Here is a 17,544-nt window from a genome sequence, read left to right as displayed (position 1 = left end):
GGGGTTGCTTTGATGTGGTTCAGCCACCCCCTTGTGGTTGGAGATTCAACTTTGGAGTACAAAATTGATGTTCTTTGATTCCCTATATAGTCTCTTCTATCTATCCTGCTTGTCTTCTTATTCTCTGACAGGACAGACAGTCTGAAATCCCATATTCTGCAAATCTGGAAGATGCTGCTCTGGAAAATTCTCTCATAGAAGATTAAAATTTCCTTCCTTCAAAGAGAATAGGCCTATTTTAGTTCCAACAGCCCTCCTGCAGTTATGTAATGTGGCAGACAACAGCAGGAAACTGGCTGTCACATAGCATGCTAAACATCTTATACTGCAAATACCCCAAAACCACAATGTTCCATTTTGTTGTTGTTTTTCCCTCCATAGGTATTTATTTAGTTAATCATGTAAGAAAATCAGACAAAGAATGTTCCACTTCTCACATTTTCTTACAATGGCACACAAGGTGAAAGTGTTTTGGCAAAAAAAGTAAAAAAGCAAGAAAGATGAATGAAACAAGAGTGCATGTTCAATACTTAAAATCTCATATTAAGCATTTGCTGATGACACCACCAAATAAGGGAAACTAGCGTGACTGTTACAGAACTTACGTTTTGACTGTATGTTCAAAGATACTGTAAGCTTCATTTGCATAGCTTAAAGGTTTAAACAAAACATGACAAAACAGTTTCAATATGGGCTACATGTTCTATCAACTATGCGTTGCTACCTCAAGGTAAAAGAGAACTTTCGATGGCAATAAAAGCACAATTATGAAAAAGCTTTTGAGTGCAGGACAGTGTGCCTTTAACCAATATCAAATGAGAACATCATCCAACACGAGTCATCCATTCTCACTTTCATATCTCGGATTTCCGTAAGGCTTCTTTTTGTCATACAAAGACCGGTAATTGATAAAATACACAAAAAACAGCTGTCGTTTCACACTTAAAAGTATCATTACTTAGTAAATGAACCAGTAAACAACATGTGGGTTAAGCCACATTTGTCCTGTGGACAGGCCCACTCGTATAGCATTAGCTTCATCAGTAGTTGCATCTTAAGGCTTAGAATGGATCCCCACACTGCTTCACAGGTTTAATAATCTAACTCTAAAACCAACACAGCAGCAACACTGAAAATCTCAAATAAATGCACTGCATCTACAGAAATTGTCTTAACACATTTTGGCATTCAAATATTGGTGTATTTAAAAATAATATTCCTATGTTCTGATTTGTATGCTTTGTATTAAAGTACATTCTCCCCATTTGTGGTGGACCAAAAAGGAAGACTTGCAAAAGTCAACACTGTGATTTTCTCCCTCTATATGCAAAACATATAGAAAAACAGGATACATACAAGAGTTTTCAAGACTTGACAGAAATCAGGAGGGAATTGATATTAATGGAGCTACAAAGTCCCAACTGTCCATGACAGCATGACAGCAGAGGGTCAATGTTCACACTTCCATGCCTGTCCTTCTGTTTTGGCCTGCATGTAAAACAAATCTCTAGCGCCCTCACTAGACCCACAGGGACATGACTCGAGCCAGCAAGTCTCTCCCTGCGTTGACTTCCACCACCCAAACAGACTGTGGAACCCACTTGGATTCTGACTGGGGTGGCTGCATTTGTGCTCTGACACATAGACTTACATGTAAAAATGATACGCTTCCTTCCACACATTTAATGAAAGATAGTGTATACAACATGACCAAATTCACAGGTGAGAAGTGAAACTACCTGTACCTGTGTCTTTTTCTTTTTTTTTTTTTCACCCCACAATGTTTTGACTAAATGGCTTCAACTCATAGTACCTGCTTTCCTTTTTCAATATGATGGGGATGGTGGGAAAACAATTTGGTGTCTTTATCCCAGAGACAATATAATCTAATGGCTTTTCTCTCCCCAGGGGGTTGGCTCAGTCACAGCAAACACAGACACACACACACACACACATCCGTTGCACACAGTTCACCGAAACATGTTTGGCCCAATACAGGGTCTAATATTTTTCAGTATTATTATTTTATGCAAATTATGTTTTTGCATTGGTAAAATGTAACAATCAAAAGCATCACATGCTCTCTCTCTCTCTCCAATATCACTAAAGAGTATAGCGCTGTATCACATCTTGGCTTGATTCACACACACACAGAACAAAAAACAAAACATCCCACAGCATAATCAAAATGCTGAGGCTTACAACTGGTTTCATACACAAAAGTTATTCAGTCAAACAGGAAGGTGCTTTGCCTGCAGAGCCTTGTGATATGAAAAGGCAGAGAGGGGGAGCCTTATTCAGTGATTTAAAAGTAAAATTCTTAAAAGGTATATCTAGTTTTGAAATACATGGACAAATACAGAGCATTACCATTCTGGTTTTCACTATAGCCCCTGGTGGGAAGTAAGTTCAAACTATATTTTGCACAACCGGTCAGACAGGCTATCTTTTGCTTTTCTTGTCTGTGATCAAAAAGAAAAAAAAAAACACTGTGCAAGAGGAGGCAGGGAGGCCTGCTATCTATAATGTCAGCGGTCTGAAAAGCCTTCATACTTAAAAAAAAAAAGAACAACCCCAGCTGTGGGATGTTTGGTCTGCCCCCATTCCCTTAAAGTAAGGCTCCTGCAAAAAGAAGCAGGTGGACACATTAAACTGAAAAGTCACTGGAATGCTCGGAGTTAAAAATCAAAGCAACTGTGATGTCTATGGAGGTGTTACATCACTGAACAGGCAAAGAGTAAACATCTGCCACTTTCTTTCATCCCATCTGTTAAGTTGATTTCAGAAATGCACTCAAAGCTTGGCCTTTCCCCCCCACCTACGGTTGTGCGCTAGTACAGGCTGGAGGACAGGATGGGACGGGAGGGGGGGGGGGGGGGGGGGAAGAGGGGCACTGGGATGAAGAAGGCAAGGCTGCTGTTACTCCCTCTTGTCAGCTGCTTTCGACTGCTCCCTCTGAATCATGCAACGGCGCACAATGCTGTCAAAACTCCCCAAGTAGAAGAGGGCGATGGTGCGAAATAAACCCATGGTAACAATCTGCACACAAGATAAAGTGAAGTTAAAATTTGTACATTGCACAACTGTGCTTAAGCCAACGTGACAAGATCGTGTGCACAGCTTTACCTGCTGGAGCCCTTCTGTGATGGACGTGACAGGTGACATTCCACAGGTGAGGGCTGACAGCATGTACCCATCAGGTCCTACAGAGCTGTTGAAGTTCCCCTGCTACAAGAGCAAAGGGAAATAAAAGGAAGGTAGTTTACAACAGATTATCCATCTTCCTCTAAAATCATTCATTTGATGTTTAAAAGTGGTCAAGGTGTATGGTAGGTTAAGTGGCACTTCAACTGTATTTCTTACCACTGCATCACGAACAATGATTTTGGCCACTTGGTCTGGTTGGCAAATTCCAGAGGTTTCAGAGATTAGTTTGGTCTCTAGAGGCTAGTAGACAAAACAACAAACCAGGACAAGGCTTTAAATAAGGGGGGTGGAAATGAAATTATGTTACGATGTAATGTGTTAAAGAGATGTTTACCTTTGTCTTGTTTTCCTCAGCCAATCCTGGAGTGTCAGTGTCAGGGGGGTAGGCCACAGTCACATAGATATTGTATGGCTTTATCTGGAGTTGAAGAGGAGCAACACTCACTTAGACTCACGCCAGCAACCCCAACCCCAAGTAATGAAAAAAACTTAACAGATATGAGTTAAATTATTTCAGCTAGATGCATTATGATGTGGACTTATTGCAGTAAGTTTGCTTGGTGTGCAGTGGAGATCTCTGCTCAATGGGTAATCAAGCTTAAGAGGCCAAAAGCTCACCTCCATCTGCAGAGACTCTGCTAAGCCACGCAGGGCAAACTTGGATGGGGAGTAGGCAGTGTATCCAAACAGGCCAATCTGGCCTGCTTGGGAGGATACAAACATGATGCGGCCCATTCTTCGCTCCTTCATGGTGGTTATGACGGCCCGTGTTGGGTAAACGCTGCCCAGGTAGTTCACTTCCATCAGTTTCTGTTGGAAATGAGGACGAAATTCACTGACATAAGAATGAGGTTGACCACGGCGTAGCACTGCAAAAATGCACCTACACATTATATGACCTGGATACTGCTACACAATTCCTTTAATATAGTAATTGCTACTGGCGACAATTTACATAAAATAATGTTGTGATTTAATTGCTTCGCAATCTTTTCAGACAGCCAGACAGCAATCAAACCTCCTTTCTGGTAAATAGAATGTATAAAACACATACAGCTGAATGTTGTGGTATTAATTTACCAAGTTCCTTGAGAATAAGGAGATACGTTTTTGGAAAGAAAGTCATTACATCACATTGTTGTGGATATAAAAATCAATCAGTCAATAAAGATAATAAATATTGCCTCAATTCTAAATCACATAAACATTCAGCAGTGTGGTTATAGCATTATTCCCCTTAAAACATGGACACCTGTGGGCTTACTAATATGAACTTGTTAATATGTTTAGTATGGTAAATTCACAATGGTAAAATCACTCAGCTGTAAATATGTGCAGTGACTATTTTTCTGTTTAGTACCTTTCATAGCAGTTAATTGACTTCTGCATATAATCACGACCATGGCCATGTCTTGGCAGCACTCTCAGGTACCTACTTTAAAACGGTCCACTTCCACATCCTCAAACTTTCCAGAAATGGATGTTCCAGCACAGTTCACCAACATATCAACAGGTCCCAGCTTCTCTTGGGCCTACACAATAAAAAACAAACTTCAATCCTTCAGCTGAATTAATAAAGGAGTCTGAGGTGTTCCAATGTAGCTAAGTGGGTAACAATACCTGTTTTATCACACTTTCCACCTGGCTATAATCGCTGGAGACATCCACCGATATGCAGAGCACCACCTGTAAGGAAATCATACATGACCTTCATTATCAGCATGTTTTGCCATATATACGCACAATCCTAACAGGTGTTTTAAAACAACATCTGAAACATCTTACATTGAAATAAATAGAAAAACCACACCTGCTTGTCATTGATGGCAAATTTCTCCACCTCCTTCTTTGCTTGAAGCAATTTAGCCTAAAGGAGAAAGTGCATGTTTACTGTGTTTTTAAAAAAAGACGTGCGTGAACAGCGCATATCCCATATTCAACATGGAGCAAATTCACCTGTAGAATATGTTTTACTTTGTTTGACATCAAATGAGTTGACTATAACAGCAAACAGGTTGTAACTAGGCTTGACACAAAGGAATAATTGGTTGAATGCGGTTTGTGCTGACCTCATCCCGTGCCACCAAAGTGATGAATGCTCCTTGTCTGTAGCACTCAATTGCAATGCATTTCCCAATCCCACTTGAGCCTCCTGTCACCTGAAAATTCAAAGCGTAATAATAACATCAACCAATGGTCAAATGTAGGAATACAACTCATAGGGTGTGGCGTGGGTAAACTGGAAATATCAATTATGTTTCCAAAATGTTGTGGAACTTGAAAAAGCTGGACATGTCCAATTCTGTTGTTGTCACGTCTGCATTACGAAAGGAGCCATACTGCGTTCACCTGACAGTTTATTAGGTAACCAAATCTAACACTAATACAACAGGCCTGCCTGTATAAAAGCCGTGAATCCGTCTGGAGGCTGCAGTTAATAACTCTGGTGGAATGTATTTGGTTGTACTGAGAGAAATTTCCAGCAAAACAAAAAAAGTAATTAGCCTACAACCTTCATGGATGTAGACTATATAGCCGAAGTGGACTACATTAGCTGCATGTAAGTGTATGATGTTTTATCACAGTATTGTGAAATTGTCACTAGCGTTAGCCGTTAGGTAAGTTCTGATGTTGGCGTTAGCTAACTTAGGTTAACTGTAACGTTTAACGTTAATATGAACTGCTAATTCCTTATGTGGGCGTGTCACTCCTCATACCTGACAACTGACTCTCATTACAGATCCAGCATTCAAAAAATAATATTGTCCATAGAAAAAGTTGTGACTGGTTGTTAGCTGTAATGTTAGTGCTAACAGGCATAACGTCACATACTGTAACTTTAGAGCGAACACTCTAAGTTAAAAGCTAGAGCTAGCTACGAAGCAACAGTCGTGAGTGGACGTTAGCTACCGTTACCAGCCCTACTAGCGAAGTAGTTAGCACTCTGGTGAACTTACCACGACGTGGGCCCCGTTGAGTTTCAAAGGTTTGGGACTAATAAGAGGCGATATCATGTATAACAGCAACACAAACACCACAATGAAGGCGGCGACTACAAGGAGCATTATGAATGGCAGAAGAAGCCACCAGGAATTGATGAAAAGCCAATCTGTGATCGTTGAGCTCAATCCTTCTTCAGAGGACATGGGTGAAATTAGGCAATCGTTAGCTTATTTGCTAACTAGCAGGTCAGCTTCAGGGGTCCGATAACAGAGCTACAAGGCGGGCGGCGGCCCTAAAAGGGGGTGGCGTATCAGACCTCGGAGGAGGAGCTGTTCCAGGGTTCGTCAGTGATTCAGAAATGTGTAATGGGCAAGACCAAGTTAAAGTACCGCGGTGGACTTTGGCTCCCCGTGACAAAGCGCAGCCTGCATAAACCAAAACAAATCGAACTGTGCACTGTAAACGGACACCTTACAGTTATGCCTGGTACTTGTAGTTCTCAAGCCGAAGGCGGCTCTGTGGAATCCCAAAGCGTCTTGGTTGAGCGTTAACAACAACTCCCACAATGCAACACTCCTCACTTCCTCATTCGTCGTATCCGTTTCTACACACCTCTTTCACACCCATCTAACGCAGCCTGGCAACAAGTACGTAGACTCGTAGGACACAGAAAACATTACCTATTTTAAATTGTGTAATCTTTATTAACGAACCGGTACCGCACCTGTGAAGTATATCTTTGTGAACAGTACGTCGTGAATTTGTTACACAAAAGTGAATAGCCTTTCTTGACGTAGCTTTAACTTTTATTTACATAATAGTAATGAAAAAGAAAATCTTACGCATTGGGTGACCTCTTCCCACAGAAAAGGCTTGAGAGTTGGCTATATGTATAGACATTTACAGTAAAATAAGATGTTCCCCACAGTTGTATACATTCTCTCAAAAGGGCTTATGTGAAATGTGCAAGTATGATACACTTAGTAGTTGTAGTGACAAAGCACTGGATATATGCAGTATGACCAATTTAGATATAAACAAATAAAAAAGAACCGTTTAAACTTCTCTAGAAGGCACATGGTGCACACTGCCACTTATGGCTACATAAAGTTCATGCCTGGAGACACATTCCTATGTAGTAAAGTATACAAGAAGATGATCTCTCCACCTGAGCCATCAGTGTCCCATTTCAACACCTCAGTCTTGTTTTATCAAAATTTGCAATAGAGTAAGGCTTATTTTTTGCAGTTTGTATTAAGAATAATCAGCAAAGCCTATGGAGAATATGTACAGTTGATTGCACAAAAAAAAAGCCATGGTTTGTTTTTCACAAGCTGAATGATGAAACAGAGTCCTTGGAAAAAAAGTAAAAGAATGCTGGTCTGGCACTATTGGTGATTCACCCTATCAGTTATGTTTAATTCAATTGACAAACAAGTTAACAAATATAATTTGCACTTGTTAGGAAACTGGATAAACGATCCAAAATTTTCACAGGGCCTAATGCAGCTGTCACCCCGAGTATCTCTGTCTCAAAACTCCAAAGATCCAACACCATGAAGCAACTGACATTTCAATACAACAGATCCTATGAACCTGCTCCACTCCCTTAGCCCATGATGTATACATTCCACAAAGTGTAGCATACACTAATCAATGCTTGTTTTTCTTAATAAAAATAGATATATGTGGTATTTATTAGTCTAATGAGATGTATTCTGATGGGAAAGTAAGAACATAATTGTTAGTCCTGACTTAAAATAAACTGTCTTGATTTCAATAGCCTCTTTTGCAACAATTGTTGTGTATTGTTGTGTGTCTGTCATTAGTTTCCTCAAGATGCTTGGATATTCTGCTGCAATTTTAGTTCATAAGTCAAACAACCCTCTCAATTCCCTATTTTGTATTGATTCTTTTCTCAACTCAGCTGCATGGCTTTAATCTTCTTTGGACAACAATATTGGATACAACCAAGTCTTCCTACCTGATAACCACCTGTGTGTGGTTATCAGAAAACAGAGCACTAATCTCTGATGAATTAGCGCTCAAGGCCTGATGAATGATTATGATGAAACAGAGAGAAAAAACACAACAAGGACAGTAAAGAAAGACGATCACAATTTCTTTGCTTTGGTTTGGCTTGGCTCAATCACCCCACCTAGCCTTCCTGTCCGAAATCCTCTGTGAATTTTTTCAGTTTTTCCAGATCTTGTTCATTGACTGTTGGCTTCGTGCTGGCCAGAGACCTCATCATATCAGACTGAAAAGGCAAGAAAATAAAAACAAGGTTACAGTGATATTAAAGTGGGGGCTCTGATATACATTTATAATACCATTTACTATTTTATAGCTGTACCATGCATACTACAGGTTCCAATAGTTTCTCCCCAGGGACCTCCATCCATGTCATTTCAATTGCATTGGGATCACCAGGTGAGCAAGGAGTCAAGAGGTCATCTACAACAGCATTGGGGTCAGTTCTTGAGGGACCTCGTACCTTGTTGAAATCAAAATTTAAGAAAAAGAACAAAAGTGACAATTAGTCAACTACAACATGCTAATCTGAAGTATAAAACAGAGACAAATATGTAAAAAAAAAAATAAAAGTACCCGTTTGAAGTGGGTTGCTGACTGGACCTTTCGAACAGGCTGCATTAGCGCATCTCTGACAATGATACTGATATCTGCTCCCGAGTATCCATCTGTCTTCTTGCCCAGAGTGACAAAGTCAGAGTCGGTGAGGCTGTTGGGTGTTGAGCCCAGATGGAGCTTGAACATGAAGGAGCGGGCGTGCTCCTCAGGCAGCGGGATATAGATCCTCTTCTCGAATCTGACAAAACATTATTGGTGTACAGTGAACACAGGTGAACAACAACAAAGTTACTAACAACAAAAACTACTCCAAGATATCACAATTACCGTCGCCTGATGGCTGAGTCTAGGGTCCATGGGATGTTTGTGGCTCCAAGTACCAGCACTCCCTCGTTGTCATTCCCTACACCTGCAAAACAAAACAAACAAACAAACAAACAAAAAAATCAGGGTAAATACACAGTATGCTTTCAGGCACATGATGGTCCTTTCTTTTTTCTGATCTGGGATCATGCATTACATTGCATTACAAGGCAACAGCGCTGATCCTGACACATCTGCTCAACAAGTTCACTGGAGAATCTCTGTTAATTGCAAACCGAGTATGCACATATAAGGACTAAACCTGCTGAACACGTAATACATATACATGCTGTGACATCTATTTATGAGTGTCACTAGAATCAGCATGCTGTAAAGTTTTATTGTGTGTAGAGCACTGCAGCAGACAAGACATTAATCCTAAACTTTTGGCAGACAACAACTCAAATATTTTAAGCTTGTCCAAAACAGCCTTCTAATCACCCACCAACTGCAGATATAATTTTGTCTTGTGCACAGCTCGGGTTTCTATGGCAGTACATTTGTCTGTCCCATGCTATGAAACTACAATGACACCAGTAAAAACCCATGATGCAGAAAGCGCCTTAAAACTGCAAGGGATGCTTCAATTAGTGCATCTGCATCCATTTTCTGAAGACCTGTAGATCTCACAGACTTATTCAAAATATTAAATAACACTGAAAAAACTTTGCTTATATCTCTGATATTGAAACTATAAGGGTGGAGGACCCTTGAGCGTGCAATACTGACAGAATACGTAATTAAATTCACCAATCACAAACATTGCTTTAGCTCCTCTAACTTACCCTGCATCTGAACCAGGAACTCTGTCTTAATACGGCGAGCAGCCTCACTCTCATTCTCGCTTCTTGAGCCACACAGGGAGTCAATCTCATCAATGAAGATGATAGAAGGCTTGTGCTCCCTTGCGAGGGTAAAAAGATTCTTTACCAACCTGCAAAGCAAAACAGAGGTTTTCAAGAAATTAAATAGCAGTGTAACGCTGGCTGCAGTATATTTTCATGCTTTTGTGGACAGCTGAAAATTTTTTTACTTTTCACTCTCTCCCAGCCATTTGGAGACAAGGTCGGATGAGGAGATGGAGAAGAAGGTTGAGTTGTTTGCTTCTGTGGCAACAGCTTTAGCCAGATAGGACTTTCCTGTACCTGGAGGCCCAAAGAGCAATATCCCTCTCCATGGAGTTCTCTTTCCTGTTGGTCAAGCCAAACAGTAATTTAGTCTATATTAATGTCACCAAAAAACCTAAACTGCTTCCTGGGACAACTGTTCCATACAACATAGATGTTTGCTTCTATCACTCAAGAGCAAAGTAACAAAACAGCCCCTCTATTCAATAAGATTTAATACCTGTGAAAAGGTGGGGGAATTTGATTGGAAGAATGACAGCTTCTTTCAGTGCTTCCTTGGCGCCCTCTAAACCAGCAACATCATTCCATTTGATATTTGGTTTCTCCATAACAATTGCACCTTGGGTAAAAAAAGAGAAATCACACCAGCTCAGTGGAGTCTAAATAACGCCTTAATTATGACAGACGGCAAATAACAAGCTCACAAGAAATCAGTGAATATTAACACAATTCAGTTCACACTGAATGAATATAAAGCCCCCTTTTGGGGTGTTCACACAGAAAACAGACTTTTCACCTTGCGTTACTTTGAGAAACACAAAACTCTGCAAAGCCCCACAACACACGGAAATATTTTCTGTGCACATTTGTCTATTCACACCTTTGCATTGCCTTTGTATGTCATCTAGATGTGCTAAAAAAATTATTTACTTTCTTTCTGAACACATAATTATAATCCCCAAAAAGAACATTACAAACCTGAGAGTTGGTTCTGGAACTTCTTTTTCTCTGGATCATCACCTTCATCACTTTCATTCCTGGAAACACAAACATACAATTGTAAAAAATACAGAAATATAATTTTGTCTGTATGTTAAGTTAAAAATAAACTTTTGTATTATCCTTTGTGTCAAGAGTAACACTGATTTCCTGTCCAGGTCTGAATGGCATCACGTGAGCAGATACATGCCACTGCCCCACCCATAAACGTACCCTTTGTCATCAGACTGTGACTCTTTGACAGGCTTAGCGGGAGGAGCTTTCTCCTTCTTTTTTAGATACTCCTTCAACTTCTCCGCTCTGTCCAGATATTCAGCACATTTTGCCCGAATGCTCTGTCTGGCTTTGTCACCCTGGGCTTCATCTGTCAAAAAACAAGAACAACAACGGAACACAACAATTATTTCAAACTGCAGTATTTGTTCACAAAAGAGACACTGCCCTCCTCCTTCAGCATTAGTGTAGTGAAATTAAATCACAAAAAATAATTCTTACTTCTTTTCAGTGTCCCTGCCCTCATCACTGCTATGACAATTTAGCAAATAGCTTGTATCCCATTTTGAAAGATATAAAGCCACAACCAACAGCCAAACATAAGGCTCATTATCATTAGCAGCTTATAGTTCCTGTTGCAGCAAATAGTTGTGAACACTGTACATCTAACGTCAAAATGCTGGTTTATGCCTTACATTTCACCACATGGAGGAAGTACTGAACAGCAGCTTGGTACAGACGGAGAGCCTCATCGTAATTCTGAGCTTTATCCTCCTGTGCTGCCTTACTGGCAAGATCAATGGCTTTCTAAAATAACAGAGACAGAACAATCTTAGTTAGACTGACAGTTGTGAGTACTAGAATGAAGAAAAAGGCAACTGTGTGAGGTTCACAACATCTTTCGCTTACGTAAGCGTCACGATACATATCAGCCAATCAAAACAAAGTGGAAAACGCAAGAACATAAAGTTGTAAAATTAACTTGATAAAGGTGACAAATATTTAAGTGAAGACGTCAGTCGCAGGCAACCTTCCTAACTTACCATAATCGTACTTTATGTAAAGATCAGACTGAAAAATACACCTGTCCTATGTGGTGACATAAGCCACACTGAGGTAGGAATGCCTCAAACATCAATTTGAATGCACTTTATTTCACTTCCTTTTGGTTACAGTAACTATAACATGAAACCATTACACAATTCTAACTGGTAACACAATCCGTCCGAAATAAATCGGTAGCAGCTTTGCTTTCAATTCGACGTGGATGTCTTTTTAGAGGCCAAATAACACCAGTCAGCTAGCTAACAATGTTAATACCATCAGCTGCCGTTTTCCTTAATACAAGTTCAAGTCAATTTTACATGGCAACTGCCACATCTGTTTGTACTATGACGACGGAATATCCCAACCCAATCTTACATACAAGGCACAATACAACTTTCTGTTGTTTTCGTCGATGACAAGTTAACTGCCGATTTCGTGTGTAGGTTAGCAAAGTTCGCTAACCATGCTAATTAACGTTAGCAGCTAACGTTACAAAGGCAAACGCAATATTTTAGAGTTGGAAACATTAAACCGAACAAAACCGGGCTAGACACAAGTTAGACTTGTAAACAACTAGTATATTTTTTCAGTTCAGTCCTTGACCCGAACAACTCTATCAGCGCATATAGTTACCAATTTTAGCCATCACTGGGGTTGGTCCAGAACTTACCTGTAAATTGTTGGTAGCCATACGGGCCGATCACTAGTTCAATAATAGAATCGAATGTAACACCGCCGTGAGTAAACAACTTTTAAGCACGCAGCTTTAGAATTCAGCCTTACAAACTGATTTTCACTCGGAGAATCGAGGTTTTATCAGGCTTGTTTTCGTTTCTTAGATCGCGACCGAGGAGGGAACTTCCGCATTAGAAGTCGATACTCTCGTGCACGGAATGCAATGACGTCAAGACGTAGCCTCGACACAGTTCATCAAGTGGCGACTGGGATCGGCTGGGGCTGTATTTTCGCTTTCTGTCCATTTTCTGACCATTGACTTTTTTAGTTACTTATTTGGTTTTCAAGTAGCTTCATATGTGGTTTTGGTCAGTGGTTAACCCATAGCCCACACCCCTTACTTCTTTATGTACAGTGTATTGTCTAGTAGGCATGAGAATTAAGTTTAAACTTAAACATCCACAATGTTGTGAACTTGAGACACCCCAGTTACATAAAATAATACCCATATTTGTAAAATAGATGTGTATTTAAGTTCTGTAGTAACCTCTTTATTCACTAGGTACTCCTGTAGTTCTTCCGCTCTGTCCAGGTACAGTTTACATTTATCTCTGATCTTCTGATTTCCATCTTTACCCTGGGGTTCACCTGATGGGAAGGAGAACATCTATTTAATACTGCTTTGAAATAATAGTGATTTTTGTCATGGATTGTTATAAACTATCCAGCATAACAAGTTATAAGGATGGCACAACTTAAGGGTCCAGCATGTAGGATTTTGCAGAAATGGAATATAATATTCATAATTATGTTTTCACTGAGGCATAATCACTTGACATTAAGAATTATTTCATTACCTTAGAATGAGCCCTTTATAACTACAGAGGGAGAAGAACAAACCAAACAGTGGCTCTAGAGAGAGCCTTTTGCATTTTTAGCACCCACCTTAAGGAAGGGTAAGATGTCAGAGTATGTAAGAGTAGTCAGTTGTTTGCAACTTCCAACCACAGCACTAAATACCACTAAATCCTACACACTAGACCTTTAAAACAGACACACAACAGCCACGGTGACCCACGTTTTATAATGTGCAGGAAGTATTTCACAGCATGTTGGTAGGAGCGAATGGCCTCCTCGTAGTTCCCTTCCTGGTCTTCCTGTGAAGCCTTCTGTGCTATGGCAATAGCTTTCTGAAAGAGAAAGAGACCTTGTATTTCTACAAAGTTAACTGCATGAGCAACCCAAAACTCAATGAATATATATTATATACCAATGTCCTATATACATTGCATAAATGTACTTCAGCCAAAGCAAAAGTAATATAGCAGTACAGTGTTGTTGTTGTTGTTGTTGTTGTTGTTGTTGTTATACTAATGGCAGTGAGATGATAAAAAAAAATCATTATTCCCTGTATTTTCTAAAAACTATCTGGAGCTCATGCTAAAATGTTTACTGACTGATTGAGTAGTCGATCAACATAAAATTAATTAATTCCACTTCTGTTAATCCGGTCATTTTAGTACTGTTTTGTAATAGACCTTATTAACAAGAGGTGCTATCTTACTTGTCACAACAGGAAAATTACATGTGTAATACGATTGTTCAAAAAGTATCAATATTTTTCAAGTAGATCTCTATCTTTATATTTTTTATTTTTTATTCTATTCTATTCTATTCTATTTTTTAACTTTTTATCTTTTATCTCATGTAAATTATATTTTTATTATTTTTGCACAGTTGTAAAAAGGAGTGTTGTTTTTTCATTTCACTGTGGATGCACATCCACATGTGACAAATAAAGAATTCTGATTCTGATTCTGATTCTGATACTACATGATACATGACAATATGTGACAATACACAATATGATAAACATACAATATATGCATTTGATAGAATCCCATGGCCCAGGAACTTATTTACTAAAACTGACTGAAGTTGTTTATATTGTCATTAATAACACCTGTGTTATTACCACATATGTGCTCATGGACGTTATTAGTTATTGACTTTTATAGACTAAATGATTGTAAACGTACTGAGAGTTCAAATCTTTCTCTGATGTGACAAAATTGTTTTAGAGTCGAAATCATTGCTAAATTGTTGTATGCATATATTCAAGGATTCAAGGAGCTTTATTGTCATTTCACACATGTAGAAACATGAGGTGGAACAAAATTAGCTTCCCTGGTCCTGGTCTAAGCCCAATAACCTAAATACTAATGCTATAAATATAAAAACAACACAATATAAATATAAAAACAACCAGAATAAAAGATATAACCAGTGAACAGTGTGTATGGTGATTTTGTAAGAGTAAACTCTCCTTAACATCCACCCCTGTGCGATTAACCCTAAAATGTAAATAAATAAACAAAAAGCCAAGATTAGCAGAGTGTTTTTGTGAACCTGATCTGAAAGTCAGACCCCAACTAACCACCTGCTATCAACAAACGTTATTTATACTGCATATGTGAATTCTGCATATCAGATTTGCAATCTAGGACATAAAACATTATGTAGGGGCCTAAACCCCTTAGACCACAGACAACAGAGCTGGTCACTTTCTCTGCTTAAAACGTTTAATCAGCTGAATGAATCATTTCACCGACTGCCACTGAATGCGTCGACTTCATGTGAATAACTATTTTAGGTCACTGATGGAGTTTAGCTGTACTGGCACAAAGTATCCTGCATCCAAACTAAGAACTTCATGTCCTGCCATCGTTAAATAAAACGCAATAAGCCATTTTAATATAGCAACACACTACCCGTAGAAAGCGTTTGTAAAAACGAAACAGACAACTCGGTGTGCTTGTTCCAATCTGAATCACTTCTCCACACAAAAACAAGAAGCATTCAGCCTCATTTGCCCTGTATATAATTCACCCTACCTGCAGATTTGTTGGCTCCATACGGAGTCCACTGAGAACAGCAAACGCAATAGAATCGACCAGTGATCCACGCCACTTTCGTTTACCCAGTCGTAAGCTTTTGTCACTGCACAAGAAGTTCCTGTTCGCCTATCGCTCCCTCAGCACTGACACGGGGTGAAGAAAGCAGCCTGTCCAGTCACAGGAATGGAAACGATGCCGGGACGCCCTCCTGCCGGTGAGTCACGGCTAATTGTTGTCGCGCAAGTTTCCGAGCGATTGTTTTAAAGACGGACACTGAATTATGTCATTATTAGCTTTCAGTAACGCGAATTTTTGAGGCAGTAGACAGGATGCATAAAAGAAGACAGAAGAGCTGTCTTACGCGGCGACAGTCTGGTAGCTCTTATCACACAGAGCCAAGTGACATTTAACACCTGGGACTTCAGGTGTCGGTGCGTGCGCTTGCGCCATGTTGTCATGCAATGACTGTGCGCTCCACTAGAGGGCGCCATAAGGTCACTGTAAAATGATCTATGTATTAATCCCACTTATGGGAGGGGGTGCTCAACAAGTTTGGGGCTCCTCTGTTCCTGCTGTAAGAGGTAATGCTGTAGTCTCACATAAAACGTAAACAACTATTACATATTAGGTTATTCCTAACCAGCGCCCATATTCACCATATGTCGCCTGACAATTTTATTTCCTAATCAAAATCTAACTGTCCGGTTGTACATACATTTTGCGCTTTGTGTTGAATTTCACTTAATTGTCAGCCAGTTCAAATCGCAGAATAGTTTCAGTTGTTTCAATCAATGCAGTTCCTTGCTGATGATCGGAAAATTATATGATACACGCACGATTTTCGCAAATAAAAAGTGGACTATGTCAGCGCAAACGGGGCTCTAGGTCTTTGTATAAGCCATGTATTAAACTCGTACGATGGACGGTTTTTTATAGTTTAAAGAAAACAAAAGTGACAGACGACGTGCTGCTGGTAAACGCGGTGTAAACTGTGATAGGAGACCTTTGGGCTCAGCCGGTGGATTAACGTCGAGCTCACACTCATCGACACCTGATAGCTCCAGTGTGGCGCACAGTTTGCTCAGGAACACGGAAAGCTCCTGCTGTTAGTTTGGAAACATGCGGAGAAAGGAGAGCACGCCGTCAACAGCAGACGATCAACCTCAAGCTTCGTCACTGACATTATCGTGAACGCCTCGTCCCGCAGAAAGAGCCCCGCGCGCAGGCGACCTCCCGCAGCCCATTATAGACGCATTTTATGGAGATCTATAGATGACAAGACTCGCACGCAGCGGGTTGCTCTCAGCATCTACTGGGATCTCTAATGTGGAACATGGCGAGAGGGATGAGAGGAGCTCATCTCCTCGCTGTATTTTTTACCTTTTCAGTAACACGTTTCAGGGACGCAGATGGTCAGGAAAGTTTTAACGGCATAACAGGTTTTAGTTTGAATCCCCCCTATTTCAACCTCGCTGAGGGGTCTAGTATCTCTGCCACGGCAACCTGCGGTCAGGATGAGACTGGGACACCGAGACACGATTTGTTCTGTAAACTTGTCGGAGGACCGACCTCCGGAGTTCCCACTCAGAACATACAGGTAAGAAAAAGCTGGATGTGGATTCACTGAAGCTTTCGGTCCGTGCGTAATAGGTGCATAGCAAATATGCAGGCACTGAAATAGGACATTGCATCGTAGTCGGATACATATAGTGAACAGCATTTTCTATTCGATCTATAAACATTGACAGAAAGTATATTTAGCTGTTTTTTTATATTTTGTATGAGAATGAACTTTCATTCATATGTGTCTAAGCTCTGACAGCTCTGCTCGCCTCGGTCGAGTTGTACAACTGCCAGAAATAGTTTTACACCATTGTAGTTGAGTTTTCAAAAGGAAATTCCCATTCAAATGCGGTTTTGTCCCCTCAGGATTTCTTCTGAAAGGCCCTGCATTAGTTAGGGCAGCACTTTTACGTGGG

The 17,544-nt window shown here is 40.1% G+C and overlaps 3 protein-coding genes across 6 annotated transcripts in view; 1 reads left to right on the top strand and 2 right to left on the bottom strand.

The window, feature by feature from the left end:
• Nucleotides 1-355: 355 nt before the first annotated feature.
• Nucleotides 356-6,798, bottom strand: kdsr (3-ketodihydrosphingosine reductase). The gene is made up of 10 exons (XM_046407521.1): nt 6,165-6,798; nt 5,277-5,366; nt 5,018-5,074; nt 4,828-4,893; nt 4,644-4,739; nt 3,826-4,017; nt 3,542-3,625; nt 3,364-3,447; nt 3,127-3,228; nt 356-3,039 (listed from the first exon to the last, which is right to left on the bottom strand). The coding sequence occupies exons 1-10, from the start codon at nt 6,351-6,353 to the stop codon at nt 2,920-2,922; spliced, it is 1,080 nt and encodes a 359-aa protein (XP_046263477.1). The 5' UTR covers nt 6,354-6,798; the 3' UTR covers nt 356-2,919.
• A 140-nt stretch (nt 6,799-6,938) lies between these two features.
• Nucleotides 6,939-15,717, bottom strand: vps4b (vacuolar protein sorting 4 homolog B). Of its 2 annotated transcripts, XM_046407519.1 has the most exons (13): nt 15,563-15,717; nt 13,747-13,858; nt 13,216-13,316; nt 11,642-11,753; nt 11,166-11,316; nt 10,932-10,990; nt 10,453-10,572; nt 10,139-10,295; nt 9,891-10,039; nt 9,070-9,151; nt 8,761-8,980; nt 8,507-8,647; nt 6,939-8,410 (listed from the first exon to the last, which is right to left on the bottom strand). In XM_046407519.1, the coding sequence occupies exons 1-13, from the start codon at nt 15,581-15,583 to the stop codon at nt 8,309-8,311; spliced, it is 1,527 nt and encodes a 508-aa protein (XP_046263475.1). In that variant the 5' UTR covers nt 15,584-15,717; the 3' UTR covers nt 6,939-8,308. The 2 variants fall into 2 exon arrangements, with proteins under 2 accessions (XP_046263475.1, XP_046263476.1); XM_046407520.1 differs by lacking the exons at nt 13,216-13,316; nt 13,747-13,858; nt 15,563-15,717 and adding an exon at nt 12,664-12,899.
• A 681-nt stretch (nt 15,718-16,398) lies between these two features.
• LOC124068926 (laminin subunit alpha-3-like) overlaps nt 16,399-17,544 on the top strand; it is a 51,026-nt gene continuing 49,880 nt past the window's right edge. For 2 of the 3 annotated variants that reach the window (XM_046407506.1, XM_046407505.1), the window contains exon 1: nt 16,399-17,162. In XM_046407506.1, coding sequence (XP_046263462.1) covers nt 16,890-17,162 — 273 coding nt within the window. In that variant the 5' untranslated portion in view covers nt 16,399-16,889. The remainder of the gene's footprint in view (nt 17,163-17,544) is intronic. The other variant, XM_046407509.1, reaches the window with a different exon arrangement.

Source organism: Scatophagus argus, chromosome 13, assembly GCF_020382885.2.
Source record: "Scatophagus argus isolate fScaArg1 chromosome 13, fScaArg1.pri, whole genome shotgun sequence".
In the NCBI taxonomy this organism is placed as follows: domain Eukaryota; kingdom Metazoa; phylum Chordata; class Actinopteri; family Scatophagidae; genus Scatophagus; species Scatophagus argus.
Note: the sequence above shows the minus strand (reverse complement) of the source record. Positions and strands in the feature narration are given on the sequence as shown.

What these genes read in the sequence shown, in the direction of transcription:
- kdsr (XM_046407521.1), bottom strand. Translation starts at nt 6,353, where the DNA reads ATGTCCTCTGAAGAAGGATTGAGCTCAACGATCACAGATTGGCTTTTC. An exon ending in TCAACGGGGCCCACGTCGTG is followed by an intron (nt 5,367 to 6,164) that starts GTAAGTTCACCA and finishes TTGAATTTTCAG; the next exon opens with GTGACAGGAGGCTCAAGTGG. An exon ending in TGGAAGTGGACCGTTTTAAA is followed by an intron (nt 4,018 to 4,643) that starts GTAGGTACCTGA and finishes CATTTCCAACAG; the next exon opens with AAACTGATGGAAGTGAACTA.
- vps4b (XM_046407519.1), bottom strand. Translation starts at nt 15,583, where the DNA reads ATGGAGCCAACAAATCTGCAG. An exon ending in TGGAGCCAACAAATCTGCAG is followed by an intron (nt 13,859 to 15,562) that starts GTAGGGTGAATT and finishes TTTCTCTTTCAG; the next exon opens with AAAGCTATTGCCATAGCACA. An exon ending in CTTCCTGCACATTATAAAAC is followed by an intron (nt 13,317 to 13,746) that starts GTGGGTCACCGT and finishes CCTTCCCATCAG; the next exon opens with GTGAACCCCAGGGTAAAGAT.